The following is a 27176-nucleotide window of genomic DNA, read 5'->3' as shown; positions in this document are numbered from 1 at the left end:
CCATGTAATTTCTCCGTAATTTCGTATTAATGAAATATTTTCTTTCAAATCCTGTCACATATCTTTATTTGGAAAATAATTTACTCCAATCAAAGCTGGCAGAGTAACTCCCAGTGAGTTTCCCAGCAAGTGTGCGAGTGTGCCAGGGCTGCTTGCTAACGCACAGCTGAGCTGCCAGAATGCTGATGTCTCCTAACACCCCACAAAAATGTCTAATAAACCTTGTGCGTAATTAAACATCACTTGATTTCAGCAATCAGCCTCTGGCAATGGGGTACAGCTAAATAAAATATCTTTTTATAAGCAGGATAGAACTGGTGGCATATGACAAGAAAGTGACTGAATTGCTTAAAGTTGAACGACACCTCTAATGATGAAATAAAGGTACCTGGTTTCTATGTAAATTGATGCACACTATAGAATCACACAGAATCACAAGGTTGGAAAGGACCCATTGGTTCATTGAGTCCAACCATTCCTAACACTCCCTAAACCATGTCCCTAAGCACTTCATCCACCCGTTCCTTAAACACCTCCAGGGAAGGCGACTCGACCACCTCCCTGGGCAGCCTGTTCCAGTGCCCGATGACTCTTACTGTGAAGAAGACACCATTCACAACTCTTGCTAGGAACTGGTGCCTGGTGTGAGGGTGGTGGATCCAAACATACTTGGGATTTATTCACAAGAATTTTGTTGCGACTATCCCACAGCTGCATCTCAGCATCAGTAGTGTCTGTGGGAGCAATATCTCCCTCACCCCTGCACCCACTCTTCTTGCTTTGATGCTGCCTGTCCTAGCTCTGGTCCTTTATTGCTGGTTTCTTTTTTGCTGGCCCCGTATGTGCTTGCATCAGGGGGTTGGCAGAGCGTTTCTGAAGGAAAGAGTGTGTTTTACTATTCACGTCGCCTTGCTCTGTCCTAAGAGAACATTCTCTTCACCTGCCTCCCGTGTGCAGGACACACCTCTCATAGCTTAAATCAGGACTTGCAAGATGGGGCTGCAGCTGGATGGCTTTAGGGTTGTTTCTGTGGGTGTGTTTCTAGGGAGCTGCAGAAACATCGAGCCCCGCGGGCTCCAGCTCTTTCAGCAAATGCTGGCACAGCATCAGCCCTCCCCAGCCAGCTCTGCTCCAAACAGCTCCTGGTGTAGCTGGCAGTCAGCTCACCCTGGGAAAACAGTCAACAGATAAAGTGCACATCGACATCCCACTGGGGAGAAGATTTAGTAATGTGGATGTGTGGAAATCTATTTAATAGTATGGATAAAGGCATCCTGTGCTGTGTAATCTCAGGACCAGAGGACAGTCCCAGACACAGAATCACCAGGTTGGAAAAGGCATCTTCGATCATTGAGTCCAAACATTCCTATCTGCCACTAAGCCATGTCCCTGAGCATGTTTAGTTGACTGACAAAGCAGCGGCCTCTGTGGGGTTCATGAAGACTCATTTCCATTAAGATGGCCATTTCGAAAGGAGAATCTTCCTTAAACCAAGTGGAATAACTATGCCATCAGATCGAGAGGTTTTGTGTTGTCTATGGAAGTTTAACATCACCAGCTTCCTTGCAAAGGAAGATGGGCACTCTCTAAGATGCAGATGCAGTCCTTCTGTTGTTTCAAAGCAAATTTTCTTCGAAAGGCTTTTTTTTCTTGTTTGCAGTAAGAACCCACAGGTACTGGAGAGTATGCGTGCTGCTTCATACATAGGAGAATTCGGTCTTGAACCGCCCTGATGGGGAGAATTTTGGTGGTCCATTTCTTTGAATTTTATACCTAAACTGGGAGCAAAGGCAAAAGGTAAGGGAAGTGGTAACATGGTTCCCCCTTCTGCTGGGACACCAGTGGCACCAGGGCAATGATGGTGTCTCCCTGACATCCCATGTAAGCAGCCATTCCAAAGTTTAGCACTGGTGTTGCATGCAAATGCAGTAAAATCATTCTGTGAGGACCCACTGTATGTTGTCTTTCCAGATGTTTGATAAACGAATGAATATCTAAAGGATTCTGGAGGAGTCTGAAATGAGAGCATGTGCTGCAGGAGAAAACATGGGAGAAAAGTGTGAAAGAGGGCATTCCTGGCCTGAACGAAAGGCAAAAAGGCATAAAGTAGAAGGTTAACAAAAGTTACTAGAAAAGTGCTGTAGTACCCTGTGAGGGTAGAGGAAGGCAGGAGGTGGCTGTATCACAGGGAGAGGAGCGTCCTTATTCCTTGCGCTAGATAAAAACTTGGTTTCCGTGCTCAAACAATGCTGGCCTCAGCCTTTAGGGCGGAGTGCACACACACACTCACAAACGTAGTGTTTGCAATCAACAGAACGCTTCCTGGTACATAGAGATGCCGTAGGGATGGCCCTTTTGCTTTAGGGATGTGCTATCTGTGGTACTTATAGAAGTGGTTTGGTGGCAATGGAGCTTTGGTCTTGGGCCTTGGGGAGGCCTTCAACAGTTGGATTACAGGAAAACGGTAAAGGGGGTAAAAATTTACCCATGTACTACAGAATGTGGTTAAATATTACTAAGAGTAAAGAAAGAATTGGTTGATTCTTAACAGCTATTGGGAAGCAACCTGAGGAAAAATAATGATGGAGTACAGAGCAGGGAATTATTTCTATCTGTATTCAGAAACTCCAGGTCCACTTCTCTTTGTTGCTTGACACATTATTAAGGAAGATAGAGCTATATTTTTGACATGTATCAACCATGTGTAAGCGTGGTATCTCATCTGGCTCGCAGGAATTAAATTAGAGATTTCTTAGGAGAGAAAAAAGCACCCTAACATGAACAGTCCAGTGTGTGCTCAGATACAGTAACTGGGTTATTTGCTTCAAAAAGAAACTATTATCCTGATCTCAGCAATGTTGTCCAGTCTATTTGTCAAGTTCAAGAAGAGAGATTAATAAAAAAAATAAACCTTTTTTTCCCCTAAAAATAGGCTATCGCAGCAGGCAAGAGCACTAGAGGACAATGTTTCAAAGTGAAAGAACATGGTTTGGAAGAGGTTATAGAAGCACACAAGGAGATTTGGTAAGGGCAGAGCAGCTAGGATGTGACTCGATTCATTTAGGACTTAGAATCCTGAAAACCTATCCAGAGTTGGTGTCTGAACTCTATAGATGCTTCAGTCTGAGCTGTTAAAGTTGTCTATGTGGTTCCTGAAGGTGTTCAGTCCATTGGCCTCTTCCCCTCAACCAAATAAATCATTATGGGCATTCAAAATGCTTTTCCCTCACTTATCGCTAGGTCAGTTTGTGCTGTAGGTGTGCTTTGAGATTGCATTAGCTTTCAAAGTGTGAGGTCTCTGTGTTATTTTAAACCACTACTGGCATTTACCACTAAAATGTTTCCTACTTCTTTCTAAAGTTGCAGGTTTACATGAATGTATCACTCAGCTCCATTTTTTTTAATTGATGTGGAAAAATTTGAAGTCTTAAAACCTTGTGTGACTACAGGACACGAGGATAAAACAGTGGATAAGGAAGTATTCTAATTACTAGCAAACCCTTGGTAATTTGGTGTTTGAGATATACATCTATACAAATAAAAATTGCATAGGATTTGGTTGGGCCTCAGTTGACAGTTAATGGCTCTGTCTTTCTAACATTCACAATTAAAATGTTAAAGATGGACAGCTACAGTTTAGTTTGTTGTGTATGTTTAAATGCAGAGTGGAGAGGTTTCAAGGTGACTGTCACAATGCACAGCTTGATCCGAAGTCTCTGATTTTAGCAGTCTCAGAAACAATTACTGCGCTTCGGATGCAGGGAGGAACAACACATAAGGGGATGTACAGAGAGAGATCTTGGACTGGGGGCAAGTGCTGCTATTGCACCTTTTCTCCAGCAGGACAGAGTAGGATGCTGGAGGCTGCTGCCATGAGCGCTCTTCTACTCAAGGTTGGCTTCTCGTGACGAATGTGACTCTTACTACGGCGGTTATTGTAACTTCCAATAGTTTGACCTCCAAGTCTAGAATGATTTATTGCAGGAAACAGAGGGAAGCTTTTCTTCAGAATGAAGGGTGTTTATTGAAAGCCACTAGTGACTTAACGACATGGCTCTGATGAGAGGTGAGGTGACTGTATAGAATGGAACCTGGAAACTAAAAGCTCACGTCGATCCCTTTCATTGTAATCACTTTGATGTCCGCAAATGTAAATGCACACTTATATATACACCTATATATACCTATATATATATATATATATATATATATATACCGTTATATATATTTATAGACCATTATACGGGACATTTGATAAATGTTGTCATGTTAATTTAGTGCAATTTCCTCTGCTTGCATAAGCAGGAATTTCTTCTGGCACAGTGATCCATTTAAGCAGCCCCTTCCTGTGTAGGAAGGCGTCTGGCCATATTCTCATCCCTTTCTTGAAGCTTACATGTCAAGGGCAGTATCTGCTTCCTCCAGGCTGTGGTGTGTGGCTGTATGGAGCTCCCTGTAAGGGCAGGTGCAGCAGGAGCTGGAGAAGGAGCATCCCAGGAGAACCACTGACCAACCTCGCCTTGTCTCTTCATAAACACAGAGAGGTGACACATACAGCGGCACAACACAACCAGCTGCAGAGGTGAGTGACTTAAAGCCACAGCAGCTCCTTCAGGGCCAGACTCACACAGACTACCCTGCAGACTTGGTTGTTAGCACGGCTTTATGGTGGCACTTGTTCGATTGTAATGATGAAATAAGTTCATAAAATACAGAGTCCTTCTTGTGTCACTTGAGTACTTATTTCTGTTTACCCTCTGAATTCATTCAGATTCTGGGCTCTAAGGGCCATTTGTCAAGGGGCAAAAAAAGAAAACCCTCTTTCAGTCTTACCTTGTCTACAGGAAACAGATATCTGTTTTAACCAGGGAGTCTCAATATGTAGAGATACGTGCTAAAGACCACCTTCATCTGCTATAAATGAACCGAAACAAAACGTGTTTATCTTGTTAGATGTCAAAGAACTTGACACTGCGAGCAGGTTCAGTAATGTGTGGAACTATGGTAGCTGCTGCTTCTTGTAAAATGCACATTTTATATTGCAGAAGCTCTTAAATTACCTGTGTTGAAAATTTTCATTCTTCCTTGTAAGTAACACATACAATGCTCTTGTCATACTACAGTGAGAAGTACTTATATCTTTAAAATCTGGTAACAAGAGCTACTTGGTTGAATCGTCTTCTTTTGGTTCATTTCACTGCAATAAAAATGAGATTTTGAGTCCAGAAATGAAAACAAGATTTCCAATTGGTAGCAAGTAACAGCTTCCTTTACTGATTACTTTAAAATGACAAAGTGTTTCAAGTATTCACAAATATTTCTGACATATTACAAAGTAATGTAAAAGATCATATTTGAAGCAAAATAGTTTAGAAGTGTTTACAAATGCGTTTTTTTTTTTCCTTTTGAAAATGTTTCCAGATACAGTTTTGCAGGAGAATATCTGTTTGGTCAATAAACTTCAGCTATACACATCGTGCTTTGTCCTAGGGGACAAGCTGGAAAAATATTGATTGTCAAAACACTACTTCATCAGAAACAGAGGTTTTTTATAGAATCACAGAATGGTTTGGGTTGGAAAGAACCTTAAAGCCCATCTAGTTCCACCCCTCTGCCATGAGCAGGGACACTTCCCACTAGACCAGGCTGCCCAAGGCCCCATCCAACCTGGCCTTGAGCACCGCCAGGGATGGGTTTGGGGTATGGCATCTAAGCGTCTTGCCATTTTGTCTCTTTGGACTTTGTGCAAGGCTTAACATGATTTTTTTTTTTTAATGATGGTCTTATAAAACTATGTCACAACATGATATGAAGCTGACATTTATTTTACATTGCATTTAAGTATTTAAAATATCTGAAACCTATTTCTTCCATATACACTTTTTTTTAAGCCTTAAGGCTGCACCACTAACAACATTTTATCGATCTCGTCATTTTCTGAAATGTTACAATTACTTTGTCAAATTTAGCATTCTTAGCAGCAAAGACAATGACGTTCCTCATTTGAAAATCCAAAGCCAAACAGAAGAATTCTCTGGGAAACTGTGCACCACATGCATGATACATCACTAAAAAATTAGTCCAAAGTTCTGATAAATATTTTTTTCCAGCTAGAGCTAATAGTTGTTCTAGTTCTAAAGAATAAAATGTTTATTATGTACAGAAGGGCTGGAGGCAATGTGGACATTTGACAAAGATCACTCAAGGCATTTCATGGTCTGAGTTGTTCACACAGCATTAACAGAGCTGCCCTTTTTGCTTATGCATAGGCTTGTGCCACCTGTGGGAAGGGAACATTCCAGGCAGCATCAAGGGGCTCAGTCTTACAAGATGCAAATTTTCTTCTTCACACTTCTCAGTCTTCAACTGAACCAGGAGTTTCTTGCAGGATGGAGAGCACTTTAGGGCTTGCTCCTGAGCTAAATGCAAGCTTTGTACAGCATTATCAGATGCCAGTTTACATCAGGTAAGGGTTTGGTCTTTCGTCTTCTTAAGCATATTACAACACGAAAAACTGCCCCAGCATTTTTCAATGAGCACCATTATCTGACTTTGGTAATGTATCTATTGGCACGACCAGCGGGATCAAAGAATATGCTGAACTCCTGTCTTGTACAATAAGAAAGCACAGCTGCCAATTACCTTGCAACTAGCGTTTGTAAATATTAAAAACATAAATATGTTAATAACCATACACATATACACAAAACACAGCAGTAGCAATATTACAGGATGCAGTGCCTTTTCAATATAACTGCTTTTTGTTAATACAGATGCAACGCCAAAACAAACACTATTTCATAAGGAGCAAACCCTTCTTCAAAGGCCAGTGGCAGTAAGCCAAAGTTCAGGTCCAGGCTTCTGCTAATCTAAAGTGACACTGAAGCCAGATTAATCCCACTGTCTATCAAATCTAACCAATGAAAGCATAGCACTATGGGAAGACAATGACTATCAGTTAGCACTAAAACTTTCTGAGCTGGAGCATTCTTTTGTCACCAACTGTAATTAATTCTCCCTTTTTCAGAAGTGCTCTTTGTGTGAGCGCTCACCAGGCTAAACAAGTGTTCAAGTTATTAATAGGAAATAGGAGTAAGGATTAATACAAACAACCAACACAAGGTTGGAGTTCCTGAATTGTAGGAGGTGCTCTCCATGTTTCTAAGCGAAGTTTCAGTGAGATTGCACTTAGCAGACCAATAAGAAGTTGCCAGTCTCCAACTTTTTCTTTTTATCATCAAGTTCTGTTTCAAAGCTCGGCAGAAATAGCACGACAAGGGTTATAAGAGATGACTGTGCTGATCCATTATCTCTGCTAGTGCTCTTCAGAGCAGCGTCCTCTCCTCAAGACCACATCATCCAGTCCAACATCCCCAGTTCTTCCTTTCCCTTTCTCCCCTCTGAAAATAACCTAGGAAGAGAAATAGAACAAATTAAGTGCAAAAAATAAAGCAAAAGGAAAGAAGGTTTGGTTGAGAGAAGACTCAACAGTCATAAAGCAGAAATATAAGAAAGGTCAGGCAGTCATAACTGACTCACAAAAACCTATTTATCCTGCTCAGAATTATGGCCAGGTTTCCTATTTCTGATCCTATCCCTCCTTCACTTTGGCAGGATCTTTGTGAAGAAACAGCAGTTCAAGACAGAATTACACTAGCTGCTAAGGTGAGATGAACTTCCACATAAGAGAATCTTGGGCACTTTCTACGTATCATCTCTGCACTGTTTTCAATGTCCCTCATGGTAAAAACATAAAAACCTCTCTGTTCTGAAAAACTGTCTAACAGAGGAGCTTTCCATTGCTAAAGCACCTTGCAACTGCCATCATTGTGGGAACTAGAAGCAGTTATCTTTTATTTAACAAATTCTGGCTCCTCCAGATTTAAGGTAATCTACAGAAGCACTGGCTGCTTGCAAAATGGCAGAGGATGCTCGGGCATGGATTAAAGCAAATCATTAGCAGTACAGATTTAGCCTGAGCAGGAGAAATTCAACAAACATAAAGCTTGACTTGAAGGACTGGAGTGTAAATAGTGATGATAGACAGAATGGCCAGCTGACTCTAAGAAACACTTCCCACAAATCTGTATTGCTCACCTGTGCTACCGCTGTAGACTCGGACACCTAAACTGTTCAACACAGTCAGTGTCTTTGACCATGGTTTAAAAATTATTCAAAGACTACAGCAAAAGTTTTTAAGAGTCTGCTGTTATCACTGAGCTGGAAAGAGCTAACACAGATTTACAGATCAGAAATTCAGCTGTGTAGTTAAAAATAACTTTAATATTTGCTGAATGCACACTTTTAAATAAGGAGCAAAAGTATAAGAAACTCTGTGTTGAACACTGAATTAAGTTTATTCAACTCTAAAATGAACAATTGAATTAATTTTTTAGGAATTATTTAGTTTGGGCATGCTTTAGAAATACTTTACATAGAGCTAATTAATTGTAAAGCGTGATGAAGCATTCTGGTTTCCATTTATACTCTTCTCAGATTTCCAGTGGGGCCCCTAAAATCACTAGTGTTTAGTTACTTTTGGTTTATAAATGAAAAAGAAATGGCCACCATTTCTTTCCCAAACAGCTCATCCATGAGTCCTGTTTTTCCTTACAAAGACTCAGAGGGTACCAGCTAGATAATAAAGCTTCCATATTTCTTACTGATTTCTCTGTGGCAGAGACCTTTCTGGCTTACCCAGAGTTTTCTCATTCCCTGATCCTGGGAATAAATGTCACAGTGATCCAGCCTCCTCATCTCAGACTCGACTGTTTCTGTAAGGTGCTGTGAGGCAGCTCTGGGCTGGTTATGGCTGGCAAGCCATGGTGACACCTACTACTGAGGTGGTCAAAAGAGGCAGGAGACAGTGCAAGGGGAACTGCTGGTCTCTAAAACTCATCTGCTTTTCGGTCAGACAACATGCTAGTGATACACACTTATTTAATGAACTGCTTTGTAAGGTGAGGCAAACTTGAGGGTTCCAAGCAGTGTTAAACTTGATTGAAAAGGGTAGGAATGGGGCAAAGATATTGTTCACCTGCCATAAACATCCACATTCACGGTCTGATATTCATTTACAGCTAACAGAAGGTCAGGCATCATTGTTACTTTCACTGAGGTAAAGTTTTCAGAAAACTATCTGCAGTAATTATAGCCTTAATATTACATTTTACAACCATATACTGTGTGTGTGTTGTAGCCTACTCCCACCAGGAACATTATGACGTGTGATTTTTTTTAGACCACTTGATGTAAGTCAGAGCAAAGCAGGCCCTGAAGCACCCAAGCCACTTCAGATCTGAAATAGAAACAACCTTCAAAGCTAAGCAGAGGTTGAAGAAAAATGCTCGGCTTTTGATATATCATTTCATCACCCAAAGATTCTAATGTTTCCAGGTATTAAAAAATTCTTGATGGCTCTTCAGACAGCTTCTTTTGATTGCATTAAACCAGTTTGTGCTATAGGCAGAGTTAGGTCATTAATTACCTCCTTGGCCAGACCAGCTGCAGGTATGCTGAAGAGCATAAAACCATGTGAGATCGCACGTGTAGGCTCCCTGCATTATAAAAAATTACTTATTTTCACTATTTTTTCCATGGCTTAGTTATTAATCCACAGGGGACGATTCTTCCTATTTCGTGGCACTGTATTAGTAAAAGCATTGTTTATGAGCAATCTTGATTCAGGCTTCTTGGAAACCCATGTACAGTGCATCATCTGTTAGATTGCTCTTTCCGATAAGGTGATTCCCTTAAAACAGGCGGTACAAGGTAGGTCAGGACAGGCTGTTTTGCAGTTTCGCACATGTCTATTGCTGTAGGTGAGGTTTTTGTTTGCAAAATACTAATTTGACAAAAGGCACAATGCCTCTTTTATCCTTCATGTGATTTCATTGACAGGGATCAAAGAAGTAAAACACAGGCTGAACTTAGACCCAGAAGACAAAATGGTCCACTACTACATCGTCTAAGTGTCTTCAACTTCTCATGCAAACAAACAAAATGCAGCACACATCAGACAGCGGTACTTACACTCTTGATGCCTAATCCTCGCAAAGATATATGTGTCTGTCTCCAGCCATGGCCACCATTTCTTCCCCAAACGGCTGGTCCGTGAGCACCGTTTTTCCTTACAAAGACTTGGAGGGCACCAGAATGCAGTCCAGGCACCTTATGCCTAAATGACAGGCACAAGTCACCAGCCTGAGCCAAGTGACCCAATGGCAGGATAAGATGTGCTACTCTTCCTTCTTTGCCTTTGGGGTCAGAGATGGTAAGATACTGTCCCCCTGCAAAGGAAAAAGCAGTTAGGTTTGTTCTCTTTTCAAATTCTACTGTGTTGCAGGACCAAATGCATGAGTCATTACAAAAGCAGAGAATAAAAAAAGGGCTCCGCAAGTTCCAGTGAGTCTCAAATAAGGCATACAGTCACTGGAACATGAACCAGAACTGATGTCTCTGCCTCCCCCAGGGTGAGATTTACAGTGCTGGTCTTCTGTTTCCATCAGTAGCAGGCTGGGTCTTGCCCATGTAATTGCTTTTTCAATAAAGTGATCAGTTTTGTAATCTTTTTTTAATTTAAAAAGAAGTTTAATGAACTGAAGCTAAAAGTGGCATTTAGGCTCCTTAGTTGAAACCACTGGTGTAGACATACCAGTGGTTTGTAATATTGTTGACATACACAGTCTTTACTTAATTATAGAATAGGAAAATATTTTTCATTTTGTCACCCTGTTACTGCTCAACCAGAGGTTTATTTTTTTTAAGCATCTTTTTGAAAGCCACAATTATTTCCCTCAAAAGCTGAGAGATGTAATGAGCACAATAAAATTTAAAGAACTCCACCTCTTTGTTGTAGATACAACTATAACACCAGAAAAGTACTGACTTGACTCGTTAACTGCATGTGTTTCAGATAGTCACAGTGACTGAATCCAATCAATAGGAAACAGATTTAGGTAAGCACAAAGCCAATGTAGCTGTAGGCAAGCCCCTAAAGGAAAAGGTGCCCTCAAATCAGCATTTTCTGCATGCAAGATAAGCTTATAAAGCTTCAGCATGGCACCTTTCAAAACGCAGATTCTGATAAAGCAATAAATTGCAAACTTTGAAAGGTGAAAGCAAACACTCAGGAGCAAGCTGTGAAAATAAATCTCTGCAACAAAGTATTCCAGACAGGAGGGAGTGGGTGAGTGACTTCAAGGGACTAGTTTTAACAGGTTATGTCAACAGCAGCAGAACATACACAGGAAACAGAAAGCTGAGATTGTCCATGACTGGGAAGTAACGCAGTAGGAAAAAAAAAGGTCTAAAAAAAAAAAGTTAAAAAATCATAGTTCTGGAACTTAATATATATTAGCAGGAACTTTGGAGTACAGATAATTAATATGCTTTGAGTGACTGACTGACTTTCTCAGAAACAAAGCAATTTAAAATCCATTGTTTCAAAAAGATGATTGAATTATGTGCAATGTTGTTTAGAATGCTAGTCTGCATGCAGGGGACACCTGCCTGTTTCCTCATCTGCAGGAGGAAGGACCACTGCCCTCCCCATCATTCAGAAGACTTCTAAAGTATCACAAGGAGCATCCAAAATACCAGAGCATGCCTGTGGGCCGGGAGGGGCCTGCCCAGTAAGCGAAGACAGTGCCAGTGCTTCCTCTTAGCCAGTTTAACGGTGTGAAAAAGGTACCAGGTCACCCGCTGCGGTGGCAGATGACTTTCTAATCAATGGCAGTGTATGGACACACATCCACGAGGAGGTGGTGTGTAAAGAAAAGGGTTCTCAGTTGCCCTCACCCTCCCTCAACTTAACCTATAATATTTTACTGCCTGAGAATGTGTTTCCTGCCAAAGTCGGCCATCCCCTCACATAATGTAAGCATTGTGCACTTCAAAGCCTGCTCTTCTGGGTATGAAGTAATCCCATCATCACGGGGAGCCAGAGATGTGTGTCTAATCCCCAGCACTGAGGGACAAGCCCTGCTGGGGGAAGGGGACGCGGGCAAGGATAGCCATCCTCTCAGTGCCATACAGTACAATCAACAGGAGATGAAATACAACTACCTTCCAGCAATGCAGATACACAGTTCTGCTGGGATTGTGCTGGCAGAGGTCTGTAAATGGAATGGGTCACTGCTTTAGCTGACCAACAGTCTCCTATCCTGCAAGTGTCTTATGCACACTTCCCTGTAATATTTGTTGCAAGGGCATGTTTTATCATCACAAACATACCCACATTTAGAAGTCTCTGTATATGAGCACCTAACTTGTCTTCCCACCTGTTACTGTAACAGTTTTCCTGTTTACAGGTTGCTGTAACTTAGAGTAGAATTCAGTAAAAACGAACTGAGAGGTTAAATTAGAACTTTATGTTTGGCAGCAGAACAAAGACTATTTCCAGCACTTTCTATAATTTGTGGGGTGGTTTGAAAAATAAGCTTTGTTTCACTATAAATAAAAGTTGTTCTGTAGTCCACATTTTTGTTCTTTCTGATTCATTTAAGCAGATAATCTTTTACTGAATACACATATTACTCCTTCAGAGACATTCCTATTGTAAAGATACCAGCTATGATAAAAGTGCAAATTCTCAATTGCTCTTTTCGTGTCGGGAATTCTCAGTTTTGACTTTTATACACAGAAGATGTGTGGGTGGGAAATATATCCCAGACCTAAAGGGAACAGAAGCTGTGTAAATTCATCATAATGTGAGAACTGTCATCAACCTCAAGCCTGGGTGGTTCTTCAACTGCAGGATGCAATCATATACAGGTACCTTACCTGATGCATCTCTTACTGGTTCCCAGTGCAAGTCATCATCTTTGTCCTTGATCCAGCCGCACAGTCCACTGTCAAAATTACAGCTATGCACCAGCATACCTAGGGAAAATAGAGCAAAAGGTCAGAAGAAAAAAAAGCAGGGGTAGATTTAGATTGCTTTGGTTGGGCAACAGCAACCTTCCTTGGTGCTGATACTAGCAAGAAAATATGAAAATTAAATGCAGCAGAAGGGGCAATACAGAAAGAATCTACAAAAAAATTACTAAAACAATAAAGGCGGTGCTAGTGTTATTATTAACAGTTTGCACTATTTTTGTGCTAAATGGGTTAGGAAACAAAAACTATAAAGGCTTGCTTAGGTTGGTGGAGGGGCTTGTTTCCTTTTTACAAAGCGCAGTTTAAACAAGGAGTATAAGATGCAGGGGTCCTATAAAAATGGATTAAATCCCAAGAATTCTCAACAAAACCCTGAACCCTAAGCCCTGAACAGGAGATGTGATCTTTACCTGGGTCATCATTTGCTTCAAATTCATCAGCAGTAATCCCTCTTTCGATTTCAAGTATTTCAAACAGATTATTGCTCACTCCTGGCTGGCGTGGAACTGTGAGAAAAGCAGTTTTTCAGAAATGAATGAGATAGATAAAGGTAGTTAGTGACTTACATCCTTATCTTCATTAAAAAAGCAGCAGAGCAGCTCTGGGCATTGTGCTTTTCTTGGAGAATTCAATGTATTTAATTACATTTCACATGAAGATTCATAAACATTACCCTATGTAATTTATGGGTTTTGTTGCAACCTTTAACTGGGTTCCGTAAAATGTGATTCCAAACTTGCTAAAGGCTTTTCAAATGAATACTCCTTTTTAACCAGAGTTAAAGAGTTTTAACCTTACAGCACACTATTCCCCTCCAAAAGCACTTTTGAAGACAGTGGTTTCTCAATAAAATAAAGCCACATTAAAGCCCTTACTCGAACTTTCCGATCCACTCACCTTCCACAGATATTTATATAGGAGAATCTCAACAGGAGGCAGTGGTACTTGCAAGAGGCTCCACTCTCCCCTAAACAGAGCTGAAGGGACATCCATCTCTCTGCAAAGGATTAGTGCTCCCTAAACAATTACCAGGATTGTACCAAGTGCTGAAAAGAAAGAGCTCTTGTGGAAGCTAGAATTCAACTGAAACAGTACTTTTTCGTTTCTAAAACAGTCTATGTGTCCTTCAGCTGCTTTTCTCAGCTGCAAGGAGAAGGAACGTGCTTCGTAATTAACGGGCCCAAAGGTTATCAGGCATCCAAAAGACAGACCAACATGAAATTTAAGAGTTCTTTGTGGGAACAATGGCTGCCAAAGTCAGGTGGCTACAAAGACTTCCACTTCCCTCTGATGACACCATGCCAGTCTGTATAAATCTCCAGAAATAATACACCAATGTCACGCTTGATGGACAGCTGTCAACTGGAGATACCCAGACTGCACTGGACAGAATTGCCTTGGAAACTTGTCTTTCAGACAGGTCTAATGCATAATTAATAATAGTAGTGATGTGTTTTCAGACATGTCCTTAGATGTTACAGACACCTCTGACACCTCCGGTATTTGTAGGGGCCTTATCTATTAAAAACTTGACATATTATCCATTTGCAGTGCTAAAATAACTAATGTCTCTATAGTCTTCTTAGGCAAGTGAGAACAAGAATCGAGATGATTTACAACTCTAAACTGAAATAAAGGATAAATCAAAGGTAAGAAGCCAGAAAACAGAGGAAAATGAAAAATAAGAATGAAGTAGCTTCCTGCTTTTTGGAATTAGGACAAAATAAGCAGCCAGATAAAAGGTCAACCAAATGCTAGTGTATTTTAAAAGTAATATTAGAGGCAACAGATCTGGGGTAGAGATTTTGTATAAGAAAAACAAACGAATATATAACTTTAAGCCATGTAGCTCAGTCGAGATGCTGGAGGGAAGGCATGCTATCAAGAAGGACCTTGATAGGCTTGAGAGATGGGCCCGTGTGAACCTCATGAAGTTCAACAAGGCCAAGTGCAAGGTTCTGCACCTGGGTCAGGGCAATCCCAACCACAAATACAGGCTGACCAAGGAATGGATTGAGAATAGCCTTGAAGAGAAGGACTTGGTGGTGCTGATGGAGGAGAAGCTCAACATGAGCTGGCAATGTGTGCTCGTAGCCCAGAAAGCCAACCACATCCTGGGCTGCATCAAAAGAATTGTGATCAGCAGGTCAAGGGAGGTGATTTTTCCCCCTCCACTCCACTCTTATGAGACCTCATCTGGAGTACTGGGCTCAGTTCTGGAGACCTCAGCATGGGAAAGACATCTGTTAGAGTGAGTCCAGAAGAGGACCATGAAGATGATCACAGGGCTGGAGGACCTCTCATATGAAGACAGGCTGAGAGAGTTGAACTTGTTTAGCCTAGAGAAGGCTCTGGAGACACCTTGTAAGAGCCTTTCAATACTCAAAGCAGGCCTACAGGAAAGTGGAGAAGGGGATCTTTATCAGGGAGTGCAATTGATAGGATGAAGGGTGATGGTTTTAGGGTGAAAGAGAGTAGATTTCAGATTAGACATAACAAAGAAATGTTTTACTATGAAGGTGGTGAGGCACTCAAACAGGTTGCCTAGAAAAGTCATGGGTGTCCCTGTTAACTGTTCAAGGCCAGTTTGGATGAGGCTTTGAGCAACCTGACCTACTGGGAGGTGCCCCTGCTCATGGGAGGGGGCATTGGAACTGGATGATCTTTATGGTACCTGGACGATCTTTATGGTACTTTATGATCTAAACTATTCTAAGATTCTATGACTCTAAGTCTGTAGAAAGCTGTATTGACTGCTTAATATTATAGTAATTTTTTTAATCATTACATCTCTTTTTTTCCTTTTTTTTTAAATACTTTGTAGATTTTGGATGGTGTCTATTTGCAGTCTAGGATATTAATGCTCAAACAGCCTCAAGGACTTTAGGTTGGCTTGGGAAGTAAAGACCTGTTCATTTTTAAGGGAACATTGTTTGTAATAATATTTTTGCTGCTTTGTTTGATCTGTTTTCTTACTTAAGTGATTAGAATTTTGAGATTTAACATGAAATAAATCTTACAAATGTGCACAGCCCACACCACCTCAGCCAATAATCACCCACCAGTACATTTCTGCACAAATACTATGTCCAATTACATAAAGCAAAAAGATCTGTTTACTGCATGCAGAAAAAATGGAAATAGGAATGCTCTAAAACCATTTTTCATCCTGAATCCCTCCCAGCAGTGTACTGCTGTCTTTACTAAGAGCTCTAGGTGGGACAGTTGAACAAGCACATTGTGCAGCTACAGTCCCACCCGCCCAGAGGTGCTTATGGCCATATAAGCTGTGCTAAGAGCACACACATTCTTACGCTGCTCTAACTGCATTACAGCCATGGACCATCAAGATCAGTGGCTTATGGAGTAGATTGATGTGTGAACCGTCCGTGCCTGCCTGCACCACCACCACTGTTGTACACACAGCAGCTATCAGCACCAGTTAAATCCAGCTGCATGGGTTTGCTCAGGGATGTTAAAAACTGGGAATTCAATTCCTTGTGTTTAGTGTGGTCAGCCACCTGGGACAGCAGGTCCTGCAGGAGTATTTCTTTATAAAGCCTTCTAAACTAACAGTATCCTGTACGTAAGTTACTGTCATTTCAGGCAGGACACTGCTGCCTGCAACGTTGCTTCAGATAAGCCCTCACAGTGGAGTTTTGCCTTGCACTGCAACCATGGCAGCAGGCTGCTGCTCCCCGTAGAATGCAGCAATGCCACCCCACACAAGACACATCTCTGGTGCACTCCCAGGGATTATCACCTTGTCTTTCCTCTTCTCAGACTATGCCAAAGGAAAAAGGTACTGTTCATTTCCTACACTATGAAGAATAAGTCAGTAATTTGCTTCAAAACCGCTGAGCACAGTCTACGTTTTACTGTAGCTGCTAGTCTGGAATGGGCACGCAGCTTTTCTTGAAGGGTCTTTACATCTGCCACATCCACACACCAGAGAAATGGAAAGAGGTCAGCACACGGGAGCAGACAGAAAATCAACCTGCCCCCTCCCTGAGCTGCAGGAGGACTCCAGCCCGCTAGGAATCTCACAGTGCCATCACCGTCGGCCCCCCCAACACCCACCAGCAACAGGATATCCATATCTTCTTTTCATCTAGGGTAACATTGAACTTACCGCTCTGCACCTCCATATCTTTCTGTTCTTCCTCTGCACCTTAAATTAAATTTTCCTTAAGAGACCAAAGGCTCAGACCAGACTCACAGACAGGTACTTAGAGGGCTCTGAATGAACAGAGCAGAGAACACCGAGGAACACCGAGGTTTTCTCTCTGTGGCAGAGAACACCGAGGAAAACCACTGCCAAACTATAGGATTTGTAGGATACGCAGGGGTCACAGCCTCAAGGTATGGGCTTGCCCTGTGGGTCACCTTCCCAGTCCCCCATAGCTCTTGTTTATGGAAAATACCACAGGAAATACTAGGAATTAATTTATTTTCCAAGCTACTTCGGTTTACTCACTAAAACACCATTTCTAGTGCATGGTTATGTGGATGCCTCATCCCTAGAGGTGTTGAAGGCCAGGCTGGATGGGGCCTCGGGCAGCCTGACCTAGTGGGATGTCCCTGCCCATAGTAGTGGGTTGGAACTGGATGATCTTTAAGGTCCCTTCCAACCCAAACTATTCTATGATTCTATGGTTTTCTTATTAAAATCTGAGTTACGTCTGTGCACACATACAAGCATTCTCCAAATCAAAGTTGATATATTTCCCTAAGATTAAAGCTCTACAATACAATAAAATATTTCTTCAAAACTTTTCTGTAAAGTCCTCTCTAAACATTGTTATTATGAACTTTTAGAAGAATGTGTTGCAGAGCTTTAAGCCAGTCCCTTCAGTGCTCAGACCTAATTAGAGGAACGTGCACTCGATATGAAACAAGAGATGCCGGACTCTAAATATGATCCATGTGTACACTCCTTCTTGATACAACAACTAATAAGTTGAGTGGCAATCATGGGAGAAAGCATTTGGCACAATTATTTTCTGCAAGCTTTCCAAGTCCTTTCTGTGTACTTTATATTGCATATCAGCGAGCTTTTCACTTAACTTCAATGGTTTGATAAAGCTTGTTAAATATAAACTTGGCTTCTTTTTCTTGGAGAATTTGAGTGAGCTAATACATCAACAAGACCATATTCTCAAAGTTCATGTGCTAAGATGCACGAATGTGGGAGAGAACATTTAATAACTGCATAAGACAAATTTATTTTCAGTGTTTTAATCCTTTGGGAAAACAGTAAGACTTTTCACTTACTTGCTAAATGCTCAGTATGAGAGTATAAGAGATGGAGTGTACATATGTCAGGTTATTTGTAATTACAGAATAATCACTGTTTTGGTGTTACAAAACCAAAACAAACATGGAGTACAGCTTCATGTTATTAGTAACTGTTATTTCTATTACTAATGCAGTGTTCTGCCTTACAACAAGCACTTTGTTCTTATGCAATTCAATTCCACACAATAATGACGACCAAGCTTCCCACTTGTTAAAAACAACAACAAAAAAAGACAAAGATTTTCTTGACTGAACAGTTACGATTGAAAATTCTTCAATTCCACTTCCAAAAAAACCCCTGACAAATGATGAGATCTCATGCAGAACTAGTAGGAAGTAGCTAAATGGAAGGGTACTCCAGAGGTCAGTCAGACCGCATAAACAAAAATAAGTCTTGTTTTTCTCCAAGGAATACTTGGGCTAAAAAGAAGGGGCAACAGAGATGTACACTTGACCCTCTTATCTGGATTCCTGCAGCATCCAGGATATGTTGTCTAAAACTGCAGGTTCAAATTCTGCAGTAAGAACTATTTCAGGAACTGTCACCCTCTCTACAGTAGCATTTGCCTAAGAGAGGAGAGATGGTGTTAGCATGCGACCACTCTGAAGTCCAGTCTTGCATTTCTCAGGCAGTTACAAGGCTTATTAACTTTGACCTAAATCAAACATCTTACTATCTATATTTCCAGAAGATGTTCTGAAAAGCGCTTTTCTATGAGGAGCTATTCAGCAGGTGCACAGCACTGAGCTTCAGGGAAACACAACTAAAATTAGTAGTCTACAGAAGCGTCCACAGCATATCTGGGTACAAAACCAGCTGGAAGACTGATGGGGGTGTGTGATCTGTAAGATCTTATGATTTAGCTCCAGAGTACAAACAGGAACAAAGAGCCTATCTTAAATGCTTAACTATTAGGACAAATACATTTTAATAGGCGCTAGATCAGTGAAGACAAATGAAATGTGACTGTAAAATGATGCTACTCTAATGATATAAAAGAATAAAGGAAAACATATTCTTTGCTTTCAGCGTTTTGCTTTTTTCAACAGTTTCAAGGATCACATAACTGCATCTACTTCACTAATGACTTTTCAGTCATTGAAAGAGGGAGCTGAAAGAATCAAGTTTTAATCCACTCTTAAAAATTTTTAATAACTGTTAGAAGTGTCCTAATTCCAATCTTTTCAGCTCCACTTAGAGCTAAGAAGGAAAATTTCTGAACTATCTTTTAATACAGATAAGGGGGTTTGTTCTTGGTCTGCTGATATCTAGTACTATGCTTTGTCTTTAAGTTTACGCTTTTAATGCTTATGACCCAGATCCCAAAGGCAGCAGAAATTCATAGCCTTGTTGAGAAGTTCCTTCTGTTTGTTAGAGACTATTCATCCAAGTAACCAGAAAAGATTCCTCTGTACTTCACCGTAGTTTGAATCAGTCCTGAAATAGTTAAATATTAAGCCATCACTGCATTCCTCCCTCACTGCCATACCCCCATACCCATATCAGGAGATTATCCTTGGTGCCAGAATCCACTGTCTGCATCTGACTAAGTGGTTCAAAGGCCACGTGTAAGAATTCCATTTTTAAAAATATTCTTTTTTTTTTTGTTGCTCTCTGAAAAAGCAGTTCCCCGAAGTCACTAGAAGAGTGACTAGGAGAAGGGGAAAGCATCTAAGAAAACACAACAACCCAATACCTTCCAAAAACTGCAAAGGCATTATCAGCATTATCATTTGTGCTCTTTGTCACTACTGAATAGACCAATTTTACTGGTCCTCAACTGATTTCAAGCTGAGTAGCACATTCAAGAGAGATCTGAAGTGAAAGCTTAGGACAATTACACTCAGCATGTGGGACAGTAGGTCAAGTAACCACGAAGGAAGGAAACAGGGAGAAATGAGTCACCAAGGGACTCAGGAAAAGATGAAATAATGAAAAACTAAAATTTGAGAGATGTTTGCAGAAAACAAGAGCACTTGCCCAGGCACGTTTCCTGATGTGGACCAGTCACAGACCAACAACATGTTTGCAGGATTTGGGCTAGCACACTAGGACATCTATCAGTGTATAGTCCACCAACCATGGCTTTGCCAGGGATTACCTAACAGAAGAACCACCTATTCAGATGGCTAAGCAAAGCACTGTTTACCGTTATGCTGCTTTGTCAAAGTCTGCCTAAGGCTTCAGGGCCTTAGAGGGGGTAAAAAAAAAAAAGGCAGGAAAAAGTCCGTGCATCACAAGACAGCTTAAAAACACAACTTTAAATATCAAGGTCTTCAGCAGATGCTAAGAATTGGAAAATCATAATTGCTAGTGGTTGCTGGCTACAGTGCTCTCTTTGCTGAATTGTGCCCATCCTTGGGTGAGAAAACACTACCTTTTGTGACTTTGGGGGAGACAACAGCCCTTGGTGACACACAAGGAAGCAGACATCTAAGAAGACCTTGTAACTATTCTGAAGACTTTACAAAACTGAAGTCCTACTTCATGAACTGAGTGGTTCTAGCACCAACTTTCTGTTTTCCAAGACAATGAGTGTTATAAGATGACTGAATTGCTGCCTGCATTCTCTTGTGGCAAACAAATAAGGGTGGCAAAAGTGAGGATTTCTCTTATATTTTCAGGCAAGCAAATGGGGATGACAGCGCAAATTTATTTTTGAGAACTAACTTCTTTGCTGCCTCAACTGGGGAAGCAGATGATATGAGGGAATGAACCTAAAGAGGCTCAGTATAAGCCAAATCACATTATCTTATATTCACAACCCAGGAACACTGCAAAGATGTCTGATGTAGGTGAGATTAAAACAGCAACAGTTTTAAAGAAGCTGAAAGAAGTAGCTGAAAAAGACCCTTCCCTGAGGAAATGAAGAGGCAAGTGCAAAAAATCCACAAATGTTTTTGGAGGTGGGGAGGGTTTGGCACATCCACATGGCAGACAAGAAGCACATCAGAGACTAACTAAATGTTACTAGTTATTTTGATTTAAAATTCTGTATTGTCTTAACATCGTGGTTGTTAACATTGTGTTTGGCCATGAGGGATGCTTTTTGAGAGGCCCTGGTTTGCACTTGGTGGAAGCGCTGCTGTCCTGAACTTGTGGTGCCTCACGCAGAGCAGCTGCAGCCGAACTGAGCCAAGCACTGCTCTCCCACGGCCCTGGAGCAGGAACATGAAGCTTAAGTCACCCAGCAAATGCCCTCTGGAAGCTAAAACAAAAGCCATTTGAGCTAATGCACTTTACTTTGTGTTTGCCACCAGCCAAGAGCACACAAGCTCTGCAGCCCAGCTAAAGCCCAGGGACTCAGCACATGGCAATAACATTCCCATGTTTCTGAACCCCTGGTGTGACCACATTGGGGATGTATGAGTATCTTTGTATCATTCTTAGAAGCACAGTGCAAGGACAGGCTGAGTCATGCCCTGCACATCCCACTGTAGTAAGGTATGTGTCCCTAACTTTTCTAGCTGCTTTTCTAGGTGTCCCACATGAGTAAATCTAACTTCTCCTCTTCCCCCAAAACTCCTGCAGTAAGAGGATTCAAAAAGTGAAGTAATACCTTATTCTAGAAGCAATGCTTTCCTTTACAATGAATGCAGCACATTCTTCTGGAACAGAACTGTTTTGCACTGGACTGTAGGTTTCAAACCCTAATCAAATGCTTTTGTGCACTCGCTGCATAAATGCTTCTGGACATAGAGATGGTAGGAAGGGACACTAGCATCACTACCCAGATGATACTTTCAAAGCAGCCAGAAAATAAAAGAGAGAAAAAAGGAGCAGAAAGGAGAAGAAAAGAGAGAAAAGAGAAAGGAGAACATACACCAGCTTTGTTAAGGATCACACACTACTGGCACCATGCAAATTCCTACCAGCTAGAGCACAGACAGAATATGCCTTCAGTCACATGGTTATGTCACACACATATGTACATCAAGTCTATCTTTCGCAGGGGATAGTAGAAATTACATGAGATTAAAGGCATATATAAGATCTATTAACTTAATCTGAGGAGCTATGTGACCCTGTACTACCTCCTGAGGCCAGTAACAGCTGCTGGTGCTTAACTCATTTAGAATCCTGCTATATTGCGCACTCAACCCTTTGAAGCTATGTATGTATACCACAAACCTTAAAGGGTGGCAGCTGACCTAAACAGTTGATTAACATTTTGCAAAGGTCACTTTTTCCCATGTTTGTTATATGTACCATAATGTAAGCTTGCACTCAGAAAACAAATGTAAAATGCTTTTACTTTCCTACTTTCCAAACCCCTGTATCTGAAGCATAGTTATTGAAAGCACTACCTTCAAAATCTAGCCTCTCAGGAGAATACAGAAAGACTAACTGTAAATAATAAGCCTTTTTCAGATCACAGTTATGACTTTACAGAAACAGCTGAAAACTATCCCTCTGCTTTAGAATTTCAAAGAACACTTGCACCGTGAGACACTTGTGAGGCACAGTGCTAGAATCTAGGACAATTTTCACAGAATTCCATATTTCTAAGTATTGGTCCCCATTATATAAAGTTTTGGGAGTCTATACTATATTTATTTTTAGAATTTTACACTAAAATGTTTTTTGCATTTTTAACTGAATACAGACTGTTTAAAATAACCTTGAAAAAGCCAAAAGCACAGTCCTCTGAGCAGTATCAGGATTTATCTTTCCAAATTCTAAGTCTGCTCTTGTCTCCATTTCAAATTTATCAAACAGTCTACAAAGGATAAAATTTGAACAGGGAAAACAATCTGATTTTTACAAGGAACAAAATCTCTCGCTGTGTAATGACTTAGGAGAACACATCCCAAAAAGCTACCACACAGATACCAAAGCAACTGGAAAAAACCCAACGTTGCTTGTACACCTGCTCTGAGACAGCAAACTTTTCCTCCCACTACACTGCTTCAGCAGCTCCACTGTAAGTCAAGCTAAAGCAGAAGGGCTGATCCAGCACACTATCTCTGTCTCTAAAATTAGCAGCAGAATTAAAGACGAAATCGGGTGTTGAGTACTTCTTGGCAGATATGTATAACTCTGCATGTGCCAGTAATGTCTTCTGTGGTATGTGCTAAAGCTGGCGTAGAAATGGTGCTGTAGCATTCAGAGCAGCTCTTAAAATGACATGTGTTCATGCTATGAGAATCTTTACTATCTTCAGCTTTTCATGTGTCCATTTTCATAGATGCAGCCCATAAAATTAGCCTCTGTATTATTTTTTTTCAATTTTGCCACCACTTAGTCATAAACATTCAAGACTACTTGAATTCATATAATATGGTGAGATAACAGAGTCTTTGGGTAATCAGACAGACATGGGCCCGTTCTTAAATTCTTAAAGCTAAGGCAATATGCTGTGCAAGAATGCTCCCTGAATTTGAATCCATTAACTGTTTATGAGCTACATTGCATTTCAATGTTTTTCAACAAAAGTGTTTTGTTTTCCAAAGCTTTTGTCTGAAACCGTGATTAGATTAAGCATTTACACAGGACAATATACTCACAAATAGTTTCAGGAAGAACAACTGAAATTTTCACAGTTGAATTGATCCAGAACTTCCTCCTCACATTTTTGTTAGGTCATAAAATCAATTATTTGTACAGCTTTACCATATGAATGCTTTGAGTTTCATGTCTTTGTTCTCAATGATAAAATGTTCAAAAAAATTGACAGTACAGCACATGCTTTCACCTCATTGCCTCTGCAATTCTGATAAATAAAAGGATATACAAAATTACTTACTGAACACATCGCCTCGGGGTTTCTGAGGATCTCTCTGGATCCTGTTGTCATCTGTAATTCCTTGGGAAGATGTAGTTTCAATAGGAACATGTGAAGGCTCTTCAGTTGTTAGCAGAGGAGTTGTTTGTGGTGGTAGTGTAGGTCTTAATGTTGTAGGTTGAGGTGGTGTTGGAGGTGGAGGCCTCGTCACTGGCATCGTTACTGGCCTTGTTGTGATTGGCACAGACCTAGTGGTTGGCTTTGCTGTCAGTCGAGTTGTTGGCCTGGGTGTGGGACGAGTTGTTGGCCTGGGTGTAGGCCGAGTCATTGGCCTGGTCACTGGCCTTTCTGTAACAATAGCGGGTACATATGGTGATCTGAGGGGTTGCCTTGTGCCTCCAACATCAGGAATCCTACTGGTTATACCACTGCCTCCCTTAGAGAGCGTGCTGTTGCCCTTGAATGTATGATATGGACCAGGCGGTTCAATCATAACATTAGGAATAACTGCAAAGAGAATCAAAATGGGACCAAAACAGACAACTGAATCTCTCACTCCAGAAACTTAACAATATATTTCATTATGATATGGGGAGTCTTCACTGAAATAATTTCTCTTCTTCAAAATGTTTCCACTAATTAGAAACATACTTTAGCATTAGCACTGCTGAATTATCTCATCCCTTTAATTGTACTTCTCATTACAGCAGTTTAGAGATGATTTAGAATAACTGAAGGCCAAGAGACTTCCATCCCCACTGCTTCCCAAGCATCAACTCTCTTTCAGAGGTGGTAAAACTTACCAAAAGCACTGCTAATAAAAAAGCAGGGACAGGAAGATACATTCAGCAGTCCTCTGAACTGTACAAATTTGTACGCAGGAGCAGTGGCAAGTTTAGTAAGACTCCAATGTTACAAATGTTTTCGTCATGGATGGATAGGTAGCTTTGGCTTAAGAAAGTTATCTTTCAGACCTCTCTACTTCTTCTAAACCATTCTTCTTGTCAATAAGCATTCGTCATTTTACAGAGATGGCACCTATGGCAACAGCCTTCGTTTAGATCTTCACCTTCGCTAAACACCAAGAAACTAAGTAAATGGCATTTTTTCAGCCTCCACAAAAAGAAGTTGAACTGAGCACCATCTACACTACACTGGTGGTGCCTACAGCACTATTTCCCCCAATATTTCATGAAGAAAGAACAACAAAATTTAACTTGGCTTCACAAGGGGAGTTTCTGCAGACATGAAATGCAAGAACATCTGTTTTGTTATTTATAGTTTTCTGTATGTTACTAAGCATTTTATATCTCACTAGAGATCTTAAAAGCCCCAAGAAGAACTCCAGTCACATATTTTGTGTACAAGTGTTTCAAGTATAACAGACTTAAAACGAGGTTCTACTGTTTGTTAAACAATGAATTGTTTGATGACAACAGGTAAAAAGGTTGTCTCTCTGGCCACTTGTTTATCACTATTATTTTGAATACCCTGAGGTTTTTACATTATGGTATACTAAAATGTAAAATGCACCTTAAACTACATTCTAGTAACACATGCGAAGCATATCCACATATAGTTGAAGCACTAAGTTAGTAGAAGATCACCTTAACCAGATCACATTACCATGATAGCTACAGCTAAATGAAACAAATCCACAATGGAACTGCTCTTTAAAGAGATCAGTGAATCACCAAAGACAAGAACCCACGCATGAACACAGGGTCCTCAAAAAGATTCACCAGATGTCATGGAGTTGCATAGTCCCAAGGCACGTAGGGGAGCTCCAATTGCCTATTCTGTACCAAGGGGCGCAGATGCTTCCCCCAAGAGAAAGCTGAGGAAGGGAATTCTCCAACAGGGAATTCTTCCAGAGAAATCCTCTATCTTGGCTCTGTTCACATCTGGGAAGCAGTGGGGAGTCGATGGGATAAGCTGCTGAAATGGGCTAGTGGCAGAGTGTACATAATAACACGGTATGAGTAATATGTACTGTTTGACCAGACCTACCCTCCTTACTCAGTTGTTCTCATCCTGAAGCAATCTCTAGAATCAAGCTGCGAACAGGGAGAGGTGAATTTCTTTCTAATTATGAAAATGTCTCAGGCATAGGTATTTTTACCAAGGCATGCCAAGACTCAAATAATTCTGATTACATTCCCTGGTCTCTCATTAAGTATTAAAAATAGTTAACAGAACTGATCCTGGTAGTTCAGTATCTAAAAATTTATAACATGGGATACATTTAGTTTCAGAATTCCTTTTTCAAAAGGAGTATTACATACGTATGCAATTTGTTCCATTGTCTCTGAACCCTTCTTTACACTTGCATTTGTAGGATCCTGGTGTATTGTAACATCGAGAAAAACTACCACACTGATGGTGGCCAAGGGAACATTCATCTATATCTGCAACAAAAAGTTACATTAAAAAAAAATCAATTACATCAAAGAAACTTGACTTTCTGCTTATCCCTGCAAAACCACAAACAGCAGTACAGTCATTAGGAAAATATTAATTTTGAAAAATTTAATAAAGCTGAATTGCCACTGGTAAAAGGAAGACAGTCACAAATCAACACGGTGATATAAAGGTCAGGGTAAAAAGGGACAATTATACAACTCAAGTATTGCTCAGCTTGTACATTAGCATCAGATTCAATGATATCCCTTGAGTATATTGCAGTTGAGATCATGAAGATCATGATTCTAATAACAACTTCTTAAAGGTGACATGATAAGAAAAGAAAAAGTGAGTGTAGGAATATGTAGGTTCTTAATCACACAGGTATTAAACTGTTTTATCATAAAGTGCTTCCTTATTATACACCTGTACAGATGTTTCTGCATCAAGTAGAAACTACTCGAAAAGTCTTATGTGGTATTTCCCTGTTTGCTGTTAGTGATGCAAGCAGAAATCTCCAAATTCCAGTGCTCTGCATAGACAATATACTGAAATATATACAGAAATATACTGAAACAAACAGAGAGCCTCATTATCTCCACAAGATCCTTTTTTTCAGTTAAAGGATCATAACCAGTTAAGGCCCTGGGAAACTAAGACAGTGAGACCTGGGAATATCTTTGTTGAAGGGCATAGACCAGCTGCATTCCAGTATCATGTCCAGACAAAGACAGGTTATTTCCCAACCCTTGCATTTTCCCCACCTGTCTTCAGAGGAAGGAAAGTTGGGCAGCCTGGGTCGGAAGGAGCTGGGGTGTGCTGTAGCTACATTTTCTTATCTTGGACCTTGGGGCATGCTATGGAGCACAC

At 40.7% G+C, this 27176-nt stretch overlaps 1 protein-coding gene and 1 long non-coding RNA gene across 7 annotated transcripts in view; one reads left to right on the top strand and one right to left on the bottom strand.

Moving 5' to 3' along the window:
* The first annotated feature begins 6330 nt into the window (after window positions 1–6330).
* On the top strand, window positions 6331–10038 carry LOC128852080 (uncharacterized). The gene is made up of 3 exons (XR_008449695.1): window positions 6331–6466; window positions 7615–7665; window positions 9901–10038. It is a non-coding gene; the product is annotated as an uncharacterized LOC128852080 (long non-coding RNA).
* Window positions 6461–27176, bottom strand: part of NPNT (nephronectin) — a 53881-nt gene continuing 33165 nt past the window's right edge. For 4 of the 6 annotated variants that reach the window (XM_054065646.1, XM_054065647.1, XM_054065648.1 and 1 more), the window contains 6 exons: window positions 26189–26311; window positions 23925–24410; window positions 13290–13385; window positions 12784–12882; window positions 10033–10289; window positions 6461–7411 (listed from right to left, as the gene is read on the bottom strand). In XM_054065646.1, coding sequence (XP_053921621.1) covers window positions 7316–7411; window positions 10033–10289; window positions 12784–12882; window positions 13290–13385; window positions 23925–24410; window positions 26189–26311 — 1157 coding nt within the window. In that variant the 3' untranslated portion in view covers window positions 6461–7315. The remainder of the gene's footprint in view (window positions 7412–10032; window positions 10290–12783; window positions 12883–13289; window positions 13386–23924; window positions 24411–26188; window positions 26312–27176) is intronic. The other 2 variants (XM_054065649.1, XM_054065650.1) reach the window with 1 other exon arrangement.

This window comes from Cuculus canorus, chromosome 4 (assembly GCF_017976375.1).
Source record: "Cuculus canorus isolate bCucCan1 chromosome 4, bCucCan1.pri, whole genome shotgun sequence".
NCBI classification, from domain to species: Eukaryota; Metazoa; Chordata; class Aves; order Cuculiformes; family Cuculidae; genus Cuculus; species Cuculus canorus.
Note: the sequence above shows the minus strand (reverse complement) of the source record. Positions and strands in the feature narration are given on the sequence as shown.